Genomic DNA, 16,891 nt, shown 5'->3' with positions numbered 1-16,891 from the left:
CCATTGAAAAGACTGGCGATGTCGGAGCGATATCCCAGCGATTTTCTCACACTGCTCTGCGAGATTTTTCACTTACTCTCGCAGCGCAGTGGAGAAAAAAATGCCAGTGGGTGGGAGCCCTAATAGAGGTAAAAAAGATAAAGTTTTACGGTATGTTCACACAAACAAATTTTCTGTCCATAAAAATCAGACAGATATAAAGCATAATATTTTAAATAGTTATCTTCAAGTTTGGATTTTTTTAATTCGATGAACAGTCCGAGTAAAAAAAAAAAAACAACATGCCCTATTTTATTGCGATTTTCGGAAGGCATTCATGTCTACGGGCACATTAAAACAAAAAAACGGATTGCACTTGATGTAATTGCGATCTGTTTTTATTGCATTATTTGTTTGTAAGCTGAAGAAAGAAAGTGTGCAGAACCCATCATGCTTTTTTTTAAGTGTATAAAAAATTGTACAGAAATGCATAAAAATTGTGTGAAAATCATTCTAATTTTTCAGGACTGAAAGAAAGCCCCATGTGAATATTTCCTTGGGCGCATGCAATCTGCCCATATGGGATCGGTCACATGTCCGCTTTTTATGCGGATGTGCGATAAATTATAGGACATGACGAATTGCAGAACGCGCCTATCTGCATTCTGCGATTCCTTGTGTTCTATATATGCGCTCAATGGGGCCGGCGGCAGCAGCGCCGACCCCATTGGGAACATATACTTAAAGATCGTTCTCCTCTGCCACAGCTGTAACAGCTATGGCAAAGAAGAATGCTGTTCGTCCATTGAATTCAATGGAGCCGGCAATACAGCCGGCTCCATTGAAAGCAATGGGCTGCCGGCGAGCGCGGGATGAATTTTCTGGAAGGGCTTAAAAATATAAGCCCTTCCCTGAAAACCATCCTAAAATGTGTAAGAATAAAAAAAAAGTATACTCACCTTTTCCCTGCAGACGGAGTACAGCCGCGTCCGGCTGGCAGTTCTCCTGAACTGCTCTGTGTAGTATTCAGCAGCCGGGGATTTAAAATCCCCGCCTGCTAAATGGGCTGCCTCTGATTGGTCACAGCTCTCACCAATCAGAGGCAGCTCTCACTTACCCACTCATGAATTCATGAATGGGTGAGTGAGTGCTGCCTCTGATTGGCTGAGCGCAGGGACCAATCAGAGGCAGCTCTCAGCTATTGAATGACAGCTGTATTGCCAGCTCCATTGAATTCAATGGGCGAACATCGTTCTCCTCTGCCACAGCTGTGGCACAGCTGTGGCAGAAGATAGCGGGCAGTGCTGGGCCGTTTCGCTGAAAACGCTACTAGCTGCCGATTTTTCGGCGAATCATCGGCCCCGGTCACGCGATTTGCAGATGCGCATCCATCATGCGATCCGCAAATCACGCGAAAAAATGCCCGTCTGACTGAGGCCTTAGGCTGATTTCACACACTCGATAAAGTCATGTGGGATTTGTGCATTGCAAGACACACAAATCTGATGCATATAAGAACCCCATTCTTTTGAATAGATTCATATTCAATGTTTGTGGCATGCTCTACCTTTTCGCATTCCTCGGAACGCATCGTCTATTGATTTCAGTGGGACCATTAATGCCTCACCTGGCTCTCATGCCGTGCAATGTGCATGCAAGGTTTCCAATTGAAATCAATGGGAAACGCTTCCGATGCTTTATTGCGTGTGAAACTTGTGCGAGAGGATCAGAACTTCACAGATGCGATGCAAGGTGTTTTTGCCTGAAAATGCCTCACATCTGCAGTTAAATCGCATGTTCATCGGTAGGTAGCCTAAATCTCTACTTTTTCACTGGTTGCTAAAAAAAAATTAAAACAATTAAAAAAAATTAATAAAAGTATGCAAATTGTGAGGAAACGTGGAAGGAGGTCGTGTCTCTTGCCCTGGGTAGATTATCATTCTGCAATTGGTTCAGCATTTTATATTTTACTGTTTTATGAAATATTAAAGAAAAGATCAACAACCGTTTTCTATATTCATTGCATTGTTTTGCTTTATTGCTAGTGTAACTAAAAGTGATGAATTTTCCTTTTTTAAATTAAAATTTAAACTATCATCTCTCAAAGTGTAATTAACATAAAATTCAGCAACAAATCATATTGTCTTACTGACAGGTTCAGACTACACTTCGGCCCTCGGCAGAGTTGGAAGAGAGACCCTGTGATGACTGTCAGTACATCAGCTGCATCTGTGTAGATGAGAGCAAAACCTTCTACTGGAATCTGAAAGCCTCCCAGCTGGGTAATGTCCTACAGTGACGATGATTTGTCTACTTTTCTATTACACTGTGCCAATGATCTATAAAAAACATAGTGCTAATACAATCAAAAAACAGTAATAGTACAGGACCCTGCTTTGGAATCCCTTTTTATTGACATACCTATAAGTAGCACAGAGGTTAGCCAAAGTTTTGTTTGGTCAGTGCACCACACTATTATTTTAGCACCATAATTTGATGGTTTAAACATGGCTCTGTTTTTGTCCCGTTTTATGGCCATGGTTTTGTTTCCACTAGGGGCATTCTTTTGCGTTATTACTACGTACAAGAAAAGATAGAACTTGCCCTATCTTTCTCGCACTTAGTTTTTCTGAATGCAAGAACAGATAGGACAGGACCTATCTTCCCGCAATAGTGTGGAATTTGAATAGTCAAAACAAAGATCACTGGTTTATGTGCAAATGCATGCGCAAATCTGTTTAAGCCTTTAGGCCTCACTCTGACGAGCATGGTTTACGTGTAAAGCACGCTGCTGACATTCAGGAAATCTGCGGTGAACGAGCTGCTCCGTGCTCCGCAGAGCAGCCCGTTCACATGTCCTGATAGTTAGCACCATGGACAGCGGCACAACATTGAGCTGACAGACAAGTCGGCACTCGCTGTCCTATCTTTTTTTACCAGCGCAGATTCTGCACTGGTAAAAAAGCTCCATGTGAGTGGTTCTATAGCAACCAATTATTGGTTGCTATAGAAGTGTAGATTAAAATAATAATTCTTTAATTAGATCCTTTAAAAACATATATGGGCTACTTTCTACATACAAAACATAAAGACCAAAGGATACTACAATATCCTTTCCATACAGCAAGTCTCTAATTTCGATCCTGAGACTACTCGGCATCCAGGCAGAAGAATAAAGCTGGATGGCCGTGTGGTAATTACAGATAGTCCATATGGTTACTGATAAGTCAGTTGAAATATAGTTGACTAGTGTTCAGAGGGACCCTTTCAAAAATTGAAAGTCCCAATGATATTAGAAGTATTTGTCATTAATAACTCAAGACTTTAGTTCAAAGAGTCCGAGATACAAATGAGTTCATAGGTTCGCTCGACGCGTTTCCCCACTGATAAGTGGTTCATCAGGAGCAAAAAAGTATGTAGTACTGACTATTTGTGTCACTATACACAGTCTTATCTAGACTGAGTAGTGAGTGAAGACCACTTGATGATGGTAAAGGACTTTCTATCGACTCTTGAAGGTAAGTAGATATGTCATGTAAGGCGTAATGTTTCCACTATTATGCGCTTTGTTTGCTTTTACTTAGACCAATTTCGTTCTAGTAGACGCGACCGTTTTAATAGCTATAATGAATCAATCAACTGTCTATCTACTATCTTGACAATATATAACAGAGATGGAACAGCCGTAATTGTCCGGAAAGTCACCTATTCTAAGAGCAATATGTTAGTTCTTAATAGTGCTCTAAATAGGTTATATGGTAGTCTGATTTAGAGAACCATAGGCAGGTTACTTAATAGTACATTTCAGCTACCTGTCTGAAATATAGAAATAGTTGCTGGCTTCAATATTCCGCCTGTATGCGGTGCCGCCGGTAGATCAAAAAATTTAATTTGGTCTAGATACGTAACGGCTGGCTAATAGTAATTCTACAGATCGATCGAGAGATTGATTGACTCTCTTAAAGGTGATCTATCTGCTAAGGATGCATAGCATCCAATAATCCCATAAGGGAGTATTTGGATCATATGCAATGCCGGCAATAGTGAGACCAGGACTAGTCTAGACCGATAGTCTGACTGCTAGTCCTCTCGGTATTCTGGTCCCTGAAATGCTCCCAGCGTTTCTATCTAGAAATGAGCGCATCAGTAGTTCTAACGCCTATCTACTTAGATCAAGCAATGAAGTCGATAGAGATAATATCAATGATAAAACAAAAAATGATAGAGAAAGGTGCAGCGCCTGTGGCTCTGATGGTGCATGCGCAAATCTGTTCAAGCCTTTAGGCCTCACTCTGATGAGCATGGTTTACGTGTAAAGCACGCTGCTGACATTCAGGAAATCTGCGGTGAACGAGCTGCTCTGTGCTCTGCAGAGCAGCCCGTTCACATGTCCTGATAGTTAGCACCATGGACAGCGGCACAACATGGAGCTGACAGGCAAGTCGGCACTCGCTGTCCTATCTTTTTTTACCAGCGCAGATTCTGCACTGGTAAAAAAGCTCCATGTGAGTGGTTCTATAGCAACCAATTATTGGTTGCTATAGAAGTGTAGATTAAAATAATAATTCTTTAATTAGATCCTTTAAAAACATATATGGGCTACTTTCTACATACAAAACATAGCTGCTATAGCAGTGTGTAAACCACGCTCGTGTGAACGAGCCCTTAAGGGGTTAAAATAACATATTTATTCTGCACAGTGCTAGAATTTTTTGGTCGCCCTATCTGAAAGGTAAATGTAAAAAAAAATATCAATCAAAAAATCATATGCATCCCAAACTGAAACTTAGAAATAGAAAAAAAATCAGCACATGACAGGGAACATTAAATAGTACCATTAAAAAATACTCGTCCTGCACTAAACAAGTGCTCTCACAGAAAAGTTAAAAAGTTAAGCTTTTTTGAAACGAGGAAACCAAAAAACAAAAACTAGTTAATGGGCTAATGAGTTAAAGTAGGAAGATAACCTATAAAGTTCTTTCTTTTTCACAGACTCTTTATGAGAGGATTTAAATAAGCTCTTCAGCTGTAGCAATCTTTGTACTGAAAAACATAGGGCCCTATTTAAGATCTCGTGGATGCCCGAAATCTGGTGTCCAAAGGCTGCAGTTTTGGCACACACGCGCACAATTTTGTATGCTGCCTACTGCAGCCAAAATTATTCGGCCAACATAGGGCACTATTATTTGGGCACTATACTTTTGTATGATTATACTGTATATATGCAATATTAGACCATATAAAAGGATGTCACCAGAAGGCACCACATCAGGTATGAAGCACTGCAAGTTCTATATTTAAGATATGAAATTTCCTCTTATGTTACTTAAAATATTTTGCTTATTGTTATATCCAGGGAAGGTGAACATTACTGTAACAACTGAAGCTCTGGATACACAAGATTTATGCCACAACGAGGTTCCTATTGTCCCCAGACAGGGAAGCATTGATACGGTGGTTAAGCCACTGCTCGTTCAGGTTAGTTATTTTATGTTATTAGGACTCATGTACACAATAATGTCATGTACATAGACCTCGTATGGTTGCACATAGAGTATCTCTGAGTGCCTCCATAAGGTACTCTCCCTAAAAGCAGCACTTCTGGAATACACTGTAAGATATGTGAAGGAGCGCAACACTTTTTTTTCCAAAGATGCGTAGAAAGTCAGCACATTGAGGCATGGATCTGTACCACATGAATCCCCCATACGGCCATGTGCCTGAAACCTAATAGTGGCATACTATATGCACCTTCTTCATATTAACTGTATGTCTTTATATTTCTGTTCTGTTCAGCCAGGGGGGGTGTTAGAGGAGAAATCACACAGCGCTCTACTGTGCAGTCGTGGGGAAGGTAAGAATAGAATTCTAATTAATAGAATGATATTTCAGCTGTAAAGGAAATGGAAATAATTAGTTTCTCCACAAAAATCTTATATGGCTGCACGTGGAAGCTATATGCCTCCCTGCATAGCTATATATCTTCTGTGTGCTGCCATGCATACATACATGTATCTATGGAGCTATTCTCCCCTAGAAGCTATGCAGCACCATATCACAATTTTCTTTTTGTTTTTGCACAGTTGGATTTTTTTCTTAAATAATCTGTTTTTATTAAGAAATGTGTAACAATACATCTAAGTCTGTGAAGCATAAGGAGACAAATTGCTTAAACATACAGGAGGACACGTACATTTATGACTGAGACACGCAGGTCTCACAAGAAATACAATCTATCACAGTTTAAAGCGTCCATGAATCTTCTCATAAATATTTTGACTCTGTAAAGATCAAGGCTTGTAACCACATCAATAGACAATGGCGATGTCAATAACTATAAAAACAATAAGTATAAACCAATAAAATGGGGAACGGTGAGGTGGGAGGGGTAGTGAGTCGTCTACACTGGTTCTTAAAAGCTTCTGGCTTAAAGACTTGCTATTTGGTTACTTATGAGGTAATTCCTCAGTGACTGTATGTGAATCCCTCAATGTACAAGGGGGATGTGTTTGAGTAAGCGAACCGTCTGCTTATTTCTTTTAAAATCCATTGTGACCATGTGATTAGAAATCCATTTCTGGTGCCATTCACCCAACTCATGAGTTCCTCAAAGCGATATATTTGGTGTATTTTGTTTTGTTAGGGAAGGGGGATTGTTGTTCCACCACATTAGAGGCATGAGTATCTTGGCTGTATATAATAGGATTGGTGGCAGGGAGTCTCCCCTTGGTGAAAAGTTCATAGATCGTTGCCATAATAATGCCTCCTCAGGTGCCAATTTTATTGAGATCGAACAGATTTTGTTAGCAATGTCACTGTTAGCTATGGTGCCAGCAAGCAACCCAAGCTTTTCATTTCCCATCTAATCTGTACATATCTCTAGCTATTTCGGTCACCATCCCGAACTAGAGGGTGTGTGAGCAGTTGTTCCATCTGGTATGCAAAATACATTTTTTAATCTGACTGACTCCTAGTTTTACCCATGCCTGTTTCACTCAGCTTTCCTATCTTCTCCATTCCTGACCTCGGCTTGTTTCTGGACCACACTGTATCTGTCTGCTGCCTATGCTGATCCACTGATAGTCTTATTATTATGCAAGAATTATACCTATCCTGACCTCATCTTAGTATCTTGACCACATCTTTGCCTGCTCCTCTGGTACCACTCTATAGCTACGCTGACCAGTCTGTGTCAGTTGCCATACCCCATGAGTAGTCTCATGCTAATACCCTGGGGTTTCCTGTGGTGAAGACCAGATCCTGATTGATGGGCTTAAAGCCTTGTTCACACGGGCTACAAACTATCTCTACAAAATCATCGCTACAAAATGCATGTATGTGAAGCCCATGGTTTCCAATGAGTTCTTTCAGGCTACAAAACATAGCAATGATTTTGTAGTGAGATTTTGTAGCCTGCGTGAACGAGGCCTAAAAGGTGAAAACCGGAGGATCCTAGGTGTTGTCCTCAGGAATAGCCCCAAGCCAAATTACTTTGTGACATGCTGGGTCCACACCCATTTTTCTGACATGTGGACTGAAAACCCATAGGTTTTAACTGGCCATTGTAGAAATTTACTGCAGAGGCAAAAACTCAGCAAGGTTGCTGGAGACATTTACTTCACACTCTAATTTAAAAGGTATATTTAAAGCTGATTTTCAATAGCAACCAATGTGTCAAAGATCAGAGCTAGTTTGATCCAGTATTGAAAGCATAGGAGCATTTAAATGATGGGGTATCACATAACGGTCAACAAAATAAGTGTGGTTTTACGGCCTAATGCACAAGGGCGTATTTGCACTGCTGATCTGGAGTTCCGGATCCTGCAGCGAATACTGCCCATAGATATGCTATGTGAAATTGCTTTTTCCTGCCCACAAGTGGAAATCAACTGCGATTTTCCAATCACAGGGGAAAAATCGCAGCATATTCAATTTTGGTGTGAGCTTTACATGGATGGCTTCCAATGTCAATGGAAGCCATCCGTCGCACGGCCTGTCTGCGCTTAACAGTGCAGACGGGCCGTGGGGTGCGTTACACACTGTACTGCACATATGCGCCGGTGGGACGCCTGCCACATCTGCAGCATAGAAGCCGCCTGCACATGAGACTTCAGACAGGTACACGGGGGTCACTGCCGGGGCACAGGGTGGGATTCCGGCTGCGAAATCTCGCAGCCGAAATCTGACCCGTTCGTGTGCATTCATCCTAAAGGAAGTCTATCATCCAAATTGATACACATAGACCTGTTCCAACAATAAGCAGACATCTTTGATCAGACCTTATTTTCACTTGAAAATGCAGCCATCATGGAGCAATTGTCATTTTCATGCAATGTGTGCTAATGCAAATAAGCTGTAAGCCATCAGATGGGCAATTGTGCAATGTTTACTGGTATAGTTAGTGTCTTAAATATTTTTGCATTTGGACATTCCAGTGCGTGTAGATAAGCATACAGTATAATACAGTATAGTGTATGTTACACTTTAGTGAGACAATAAAGCATCTCACTTATATTATTTGTATCAGATGTATTTATGACATACAAGAGTTCTTCACCACTATCCAATGACATACAGGCCATATAAATTCATATATGTCTCTTCCTGTCCCAGATGATTCTAAAATCGAAGAAATATTGCTGAAGATTCCTGAAAACATTCTGAGGGATTCCGAAAGAGCCCATATTTCAGTGATTGGTATAACTGAATCCTCATATCTATATAATCTGTATAATTTTTGAAAATCTGTAATATCTTTGAATTTCTGTTTATTGTTGTGTAAGGAAGAGCAAATGTGCCATAGAGTCTGCATTTTAGAGATCGGGGGAACTGATTAGACCTATTCCCTTAGCTATAGGGTGGCAAGAACATATGCAGGAGTTTCCTTTCTAAAGAGACTGTAGTAAAATGTACTATGGCGGTGGGGAATTGTTTCAAGGTTCATAGAAGAAGTCTCAAGGAGATAAAAACACTAGGCTCAAACTTCTCACCATAATGGAGGTCCAGTTTAATCGTTGTTATGGCTCCTCTTCACCGCCGTGTGTAAGTAAGAATATAAAACTTGAGTAGCCCTCCTTTACTGGATATTGCATGCAGAGTTCACCATGTAACCACTGCCTAATACATCAGGAAACATTTTTTAATGCACCCCATCATTGTGATGGGAGATGAGGTGCATTAAAAAGCGCAAAATAGAGCAGACATTGCTCAAAAATTGCAGGTCTGCGAGGCCCCATTCAAATCAATGGGACTGTTGTACCCCAATTAGTGTGGAGTTCAAAACACTCCAGTAATCACGGTAAAAAGCACATGTGAGAGAGTGGCCTTAGAGTCAGAAACTTTTAAAAGGAGGGGGAGGTCTCTGTTATTCCATAAGGGAGTTTCAGATGGTAATTCTTGATGTCCTGTTACTTTTTTTGGCTTAGTCCTATTTTGAGTTGCCAGTTTATAAATGGGTAAAAGAAGCCTAGTATAAAATTTATTATTTTTTAAGACTGACCATGGAATATTGGAGGAGAAGGAGTGTATTAAGTGTTGTTATGGATTATGTAGGGGTTTATTCGATGCCCAATATTTTAAATATTGTAGTTGTCCTGCAAAATAATATAATTTAAAATCAGATAAAACCATATCTGCTAAATCTTTCCATCTTTGTACTGTTTCAGTTTGAATTCTATGTCTAGAGTTACCCCATATAAAAGATGATAGTGAGGAATTTATTGTATTGAAGAATTGCTGTAGTATTATAACATCAGTGCATTCTTCACTATATAGGCATTTAAGTAGAATTATCATTTTACTTAAGTTTAGTCTACTGCCAACAAATAAGTGAAGTGAGTTCCTTATTATAAATTTATCTTTGAGAAAGGGAAGTAATGGGGTAATGCTTACATTATATGAATGTTGGTAATCTCTAAGGATATATTCCTAGGTATTTAATATGTTACAATTTTAAGGTGACATATTTCTTCCCCAAATATTCATCCCTTTTCTTTTAGAGGCATAAACATACAGGCTTGCCATATTATAAATATAAATTTATAATATGAGCAGCTTAAAAACTTATGATTGATATAGCATATGGTAAAGAGTACCTTGGATTGCAAAGAAACACAATCATGTCATCAGCATATAATTCTATATGGTCTTCCCTGGCACCAATCATTATGCTTTTAAATTCTGGGTCTCGTCTAATTAGAAATGCTAAGGGTTCGATAACAAGTAGAGATGAGCGAACCTACTCGGCCACGCCCCTTTTTCGCCCGAGCGCCGCAATTTTCGGGTAATTCCGTACTCGGGTGAAAAGAATCGGGGGGCGCCGTGGGTGAGTGGGGGGTTGCAGCAGGGAGTGGGGGGGGGAGAGAAAGAGAGAGAGGGCTCCCCCCTGTTCCCAGCTGCTACCCCCGCTCCGCCACGCCTCCCCCGGCCCCCCGGCGCCCCCCGAATCTTTTCACCCAAGTACGGAAGTACTCGAAAATCGCGGTGCTCGATCGAGTAATTACTCGAAACGAGTATATTCGCTCATCTCTAATAACAAGGGCTAATTAGAGCTGACAAAGAACATCCTTGTCAGGTTCCTCTGTTGAGTTTAAAAGAATGAGAAAATAACCTATCTGTAGGGGTTTTATATGATAGACACCTATTTAGTAAAATAGTAGCAAAGATAGTGTAAAACGTCTAATAGATTAGGCCATTGAATTAAGTTGAAGGCTTTTGCAGCATCCAACAATGCTAAAGGCCAATTTTGTTTTTTTCCCAACCTATTTGGGTTCTTATCTGTTCCCTTCTGATGTTATCTGATTGGGATTTTCCAGGTATGAATTCTGAATTTATCAGAGTGGGGAATGTCAGAAATAACCAAATAAAGTCTATTTGCTAATAATTTAGTGATAATTTTGTAGTCTTTATTTAGTAGAGATATGCATTCTTCTTGGTTCTTGTCAGATTTTAGTAGGATTACAATAGTTGCTTAATTAAATGATTCAGGAAATTTGCCCTTTTATGTCTTCATGAAAAAGAAAGAGTAACCATGGGATTAAGATTTTGCTATGTTGTATAAAACTGTGAGTTGGAAGACCATCTGGGCCTTGTGACATACTGTATATATAAATATATTTTTATTAATTTTAAGCCCTTTTTACTGTTTTATGTTCGGGAGAAAACCTTTAGCATAATGTATGGCCATAGTTTCAGATACCAGCATGTGGTAGTGGAGGGGATTTTTATTAGACTATAGAATATACAGACTATTTTAGAAACAAGGAATTATCTTCTACTTGGTTACTTCCGCTATATATTTGAAGCCCTGAAGAATTCTTTAGCCAATAATTTACTTTCAACAGGAGATCTGATGGGTACTGCAATGCAAAATTTAGACCAGCTCCTGGCCATGCCCTATGGATGTGGAGAACAGAACATGGTCCTATTTGCCCCCAACATTTTTATCCTTCAATATCTGGAGAAGACTAATCAATTGAATAGTGAGATTAAGAACAAAGCCACTAAGTTTCTGGAGAGTGGTGAGTAACTTTTTATACATATTTACCAGTAAGGCAATCTTTGATCAGCAGAGATCTGGAGGATCAGATCTGCAGCAATGAAATATTGATGGATTTTTAGGAATCTTTGCATGCATTTTAGAGTGCAGGAGAAAGTAGACACTTTCAGTACAGACACCTTGGGGATTGTATTCTACGTTCGCTCATGATGACCAGTGAAATATAAACCTTCCACTTTGCCTTTAGTAAATAATAGTGATATGAACACTATTGCAGTTATCCTCCATGGTGATTTTTCAGTTTGTGAAATTCATGATGCATAAACATAATAACTTCCATTATCCACAGTAAATGAATGTCTATCAAAGCATAATATTAGATTTAGCCAAACTACTGTATTCCCCTTCAATGGTTATCACAATTACATTTTGGGTGAAATGTAATGACTGGCATTTTCAACACTTGTTTCCCTAGCACACTCCTCTTCATGTGTTATGCGCACCCCTAACACCTCCGTGTCCTGGGGCCGACACAGAATGAAGAAAAGTTGCAAATTTGCAAATATCTGCTTGCACAAAATGTACAGCTTTTTATACTACAAAAGGTTTATAAATGTGCCCCTTTATTTTTTACAATTGTCCTTTCCTGAATAAGTTACAGATTTCGACAATTCTGCTGCATTTTTTTTCCAAAAACTAACATTTTTTATTTGATTTTGCAATTCCATTTAGGATATCAGAGAGAACTGAATTATAAGCATGATGACGGATCATACAGTGCATTTGGGAAAAGTGATCCAAGTGGAAACACCTGGTAAGTTGTTAACGGTTGGTCAAAATCAGTCAATTGATCAAGAATGGTGTTGTCTTGATGTTCTGATTGATTAAAGGCATTGTGCAGAATTACAGGGAGTGGACAAAAATATGGAAATATCGTACAAAATACATGCTTTAAATTACATGGGATTGTAAATCATATTTTAATAAGATATGTAGGGACTGATTTAAGTGGAAGTAATATGACACAGATGCTGCTGGACAGAAGTGAACATGCGCCCAAGCAACAAAGTTCAATTGGTCAGGAGTTTAAGCCACTCAGCTGCTGTCACCAGCTGACAAGAGATGAAGTAAACACAAATTCGGCGGAGGAGCTCTCAGCCAAGCAGGAGTCAAAAGAGCAGTTCAGTGCTAATGATTAAAATCTCATGCATTTCATATGGTGTTTCCAGATTTTTGTCCACCCCCGGCAGATGAACATGACCTCTTTCTTCCAACAACATTTCCATGCCTGTCTAAAGGTTGTGTCTTGTATTTTAGTACAGCTACCATGGTTTTTAAATCTTGGGCTACCCCTAGGTTTCCTTTTTTACACAGCAGTACATGGAACTGAAGTGTAAAATGTATAGTGAACTTGTGAATAATATGATGAAGACTATACATGTTGCTTATTTTGTATTTTGTGCAAGCTGTGCTCACTGTTCTGAATTGTAGAGAATGAGGTTCACCCATAACACAGCACTACCATAATAATGAAGTAAAGGCATGGCATAAGTATTTCCTTTTCAGTATAAAGTACAAATATAGAAATAACTTTGTAAAAATTAAATAACTGTCAGCAAAACAGCATCAGTAAACTGGAAATACTAAATGAAGAATAACCATTGTTCAGGTAAGGATTCCTTGAAGGCCTACACATCTCTATTAAATTCTCTCTTCCATGAAGCTCTTCCTATTGCCCTCAGCTATGATGAGTAGCTAGAGGACCTGTTCTAGCACAAAGCTACCAACCTTTAAGGATCTTTAAGCATTTCCAAAAGACCTGTATAAATTGGTATTTAGATAAAAATTCATAGTCTGCATTCCATAGTAATATAGTGGATCACCAAATAATCTTGCAAACCATTTAGGCAACCCTATGGGCCTGGCTGTTCCTGGGACCAATTTCCAGTGGCCATTGAACTTTGAGTGCTCGTAGGTCTGGTAACAGACTGGCTCTTTCTCATGTCACTTATGTAATTCAGGCATTACTGCTCATCGAGGGAGTCATGAGTGTCAGGCCCTGTGCTGCATAAAAAGGGCCTCTCTTTTCCGGACAATAATTAGGAAGTCAAGTGCCTGCTCTGCTGTGGTCACTCTCAGCTATGTCCAAACCTGCACATTATTCCCTTGTAACTAAATGTCGGGACTCCAAGATGGCTGCAAGCCCTCCACTTCCAATGAGACTGCAGCCACTGGTGCCTCCTAACACCAGATGTTTTCAGTCAGTGTCATAACTCTGTGCCAGCAGAAGGAGATCTCCATCCTCCAGGCTAGAAAGCCATTCACCAAGACAGGCATGATGCTGTGTCCATCTGTAATTTTGCCTGCGGGGCTCCTAACTGAATCTGGAACTCATTGGGAAAGATGGCCACCTCTGCCACTTGATTGAGCTGCCAAGGATTTAAGAAGATGAGGACCTGCCCCCTGCCAGACCAGGCCAGACAATTGGATCTCTCCCATCCTGGCTGCTTAGCAGCTGCCATTGGAGTGTCCCAACTGGGGCTCTGTTGACGCCACCTGAGCTGCAGGGTATCCTCTAGGCTATCCCTCTCAGGAGGCGTGGATCATATGGCCTGGGGCCTGATGGCTGGGGATGCATAAGCAGGGGAAGATGAGCCCCTCCTTGTGCACCCCATCCCACTTATACCTCCCTTAACTGAAAATGTAAGATATGCAACTAAACTTATTGTTCTTCACTAAATATTCCCTCTGTCATGCTCGCCCTCTCGCTATGCCTTCAGATGTACTATGTGCTTTTTCTTTCTCAAAGTATAGCTTTTAGGTTTGCTTATTGAAACAGCAATGTACACTATAGGGACAAAAGTATTTGGACACTACATGTTTTTCAGAAAGAGTGCTTTATTATTCTGTTTAGTATCATGTCCTCCCTCCTTTTGCTTTTATTACAGCGGCAACATGTTGAGGCATACTTTCCACAAGTTCTCTGTAAATCTAGACAGGAATAGCTTGCCATTTCCCATGTAAGGCTGTGAGAAGAGATTGTTGTGAAGATGGGTGCCGGTGTCGTACCCATCGCTCCAGTTTGTCCCACAAGTGCTCGATCAGATGACTGGTTATTACAAAATGAGCAGCTTTTATTTTACCGATGCCCTTCCCCACATACCGGTTGGCAAACTCAGTATTTGCATATTTACTGATCCTCTGCAGTGTCCAAATACCTTTGTCCATATAGTGTATATAAAAGTAAAGGGTGCAAGCCAAAGAGAGATTGAGTCAAGACCCCTCTGAAAGCACTTGAGCAAACTGTAAAGAAAATTATAGTGTGTCCATAACTATTTTTCTCTTCTTTTTTATCATACAGTTTATATATTTTCTTTGTAGGTTGACTGCCTTTGTAGTCAAGTCCTTCAGTAAGGCTCGGCCATACATCCCCATAGATGAAAAACACCTTAAAGATTCATTCTCCTGGCTGAAGAAAAACCAACTAGCCAATGGCTGCTTTAGAAGTGTAGGACAACTTTTTAATAATGCTATGAAGGTACAATAAAGATATGAGTGCTACTATATGTGCCAGCTATTACAGTCAGAGGCATAGATAGCGGTGTGCAGGGGATTTGACAGCCCCTGCCCACTTGTGTTAGGAGGCCCACTGTTTTGGTAATTACATCCCTCTGTCTTGTGTCTCCCTCTCCCACTGTGTGGTCAGGGTGCTATGTGGTAGTTAGTAATTGGAGCCAAAGTTGTACCGCAGTGAAGTGTGTTCCTGTCTTCTGAAGGCAGCATGATGATTGCTAGGGAACCAGATCTCCCTAGTAGCTGAGACAGTGGAAGGACATGTACTAGTCTGGACCTGTGAAGAAGAGGGAGGAGGCTGCTTCTCCTTATGGAAGCTCCCATAGTGGTTAAGCTTCAGAAGGACAAATTATAGGCCTGGGTTTAGTCCTGATAACTATCGTGAACAAAGGGTATCACTGGTCAACTATGATGCTCCTCTGCTCCATTACTTCTTAAGGCCCTGTTTACATGGAATAATTATTGTTCAAAAAATCATTTACGTAAGTGAAAATGAATGATAATCATTCAGAGTAAACACAGCCAACAATGAAACGCTAATTTGTTCACTTATTGTTCATTTCATTTAAGCATGAAAGTCATTGTTGGCTCATTATATAATTGGTTTAGATACTGATCGTTTAGTCATTCTCATTCACCTGTATAGTGAATATGAACGATTTAGCGAGTGAACGAGCAAACGATTTATCTGTCTGTATAAACAGGCAACATTAGCGAACAATGTCTGACATCATTCGCTCATTTGAACGTTAAATCGTTAGGTGTAAAAGTACTCTTAGGTGGACACCTTATTTCCCACATCCTCAGGCCGCAGTAGCAAGCCTTCAAGATAGAGAGCTTGGGCTTTTGGATTTGTTAAAGGTGTGATTCAAGTCATATTTTTTTCAGTAAAAGTATGTACCCTGTGCAATAAGAAAGCAAATCGGCATATACTCACTTCTCCCTGCTCCCACTGTGTCCCACACCGATGCTCAGTCCTCTGTTGCTCTGTTAATTTACAGGCTGCAGTCACACCCAGTTTACAGGACGTCACAGGTACTGCAGCCAATAACAGAGTTCAGCGTTTGAGCGCTGAGTTCTGTTATTGGTTGCAGCGCCAGTGACTTACCGTAAGCAAGGTAGGGTAGCCTGTAAATATGACGGCAGAGAGGACATCCAGGGCATGCCGATTACTGCATTGGGAGCAAACCTTTACTGAAAAAATATAACTTGGACCACCACTTTAAGTAAGTTAGAGTATGGTCCCAAATAGCGGCCACGGAGCAGCCAAGATCTTGTACGATAAATGACCATGTGGGTGACTTGCAAGTCCATGTGGTGTTTTAATTGACCTGCTTGATCATTGTTAATGTCCGTGCATATCTGTGAGTAAATTTGATATTCATCGGCAACATTAACAATCAATTCCATCCCATTTGGCTTTTACCCTAGACCTGTTAAACCAGATGGTCTTTATCAAACAACAATCAATTAACAATGAATATTTAAAGGTTCATACATAGTGGAAATTTTGCGGATTTTCATCGTCGGAATTGGCAACATAGAACTGTCGCATTTTACAGTACAAGTAATGTGGATGAGATTTCAAGAAATCTCATGCAAATGCTGCCGAACACATAATATAGCATCATATCCTCTTGCTTTTTGAGAATGCATTGTCATCTATGGAGGTGCCCAAAGGAGTGCTTAAAACTATTATGATTAAGATGCATACCCGGAGTTGAAAACATGCATTACCTGGGTTGGGGGGCCCACTTAAGATGTGTTACCCTTTCTGTGCTCAACTCCTAGCTGTCTGATTGTGAAGCTTCTCCAAAAAAACACTTCTTTGAGAATTCTCGC

General features: G+C 40.3%; 1 protein-coding gene across 1 annotated transcript in view; it reads left to right on the top strand.

Annotated features, from left to right (window-relative positions):
- The window catches only part of LOC136626665 (alpha-2-macroglobulin-like protein 1), a 94,608-nt gene that overhangs the window by 67,411 nt on the left and 10,306 nt on the right, over positions 1 to 16,891 (top strand). Inside the window, exons 20-26 of the mRNA XM_066601683.1 lie at positions 2,135 to 2,261; positions 5,336 to 5,457; positions 5,776 to 5,833; positions 8,593 to 8,676; positions 11,322 to 11,498; positions 12,209 to 12,290; positions 14,858 to 15,014. Coding sequence (XP_066457780.1) covers positions 2,135 to 2,261; positions 5,336 to 5,457; positions 5,776 to 5,833; positions 8,593 to 8,676; positions 11,322 to 11,498; positions 12,209 to 12,290; positions 14,858 to 15,014 — 807 coding nt within the window. The remainder of the gene's footprint in view (positions 1 to 2,134; positions 2,262 to 5,335; positions 5,458 to 5,775; positions 5,834 to 8,592; positions 8,677 to 11,321; positions 11,499 to 12,208; positions 12,291 to 14,857; positions 15,015 to 16,891) is intronic.

This window comes from Eleutherodactylus coqui, chromosome 4 (assembly GCF_035609145.1).
Source record: "Eleutherodactylus coqui strain aEleCoq1 chromosome 4, aEleCoq1.hap1, whole genome shotgun sequence".
Lineage (NCBI taxonomy): Eukaryota > Metazoa > Chordata > Amphibia > Anura > Eleutherodactylidae > Eleutherodactylus > Eleutherodactylus coqui.
The sequence above is the reverse complement of the archived record's forward strand: the minus strand, read 5'-3'. Positions and strand labels throughout refer to the sequence as shown.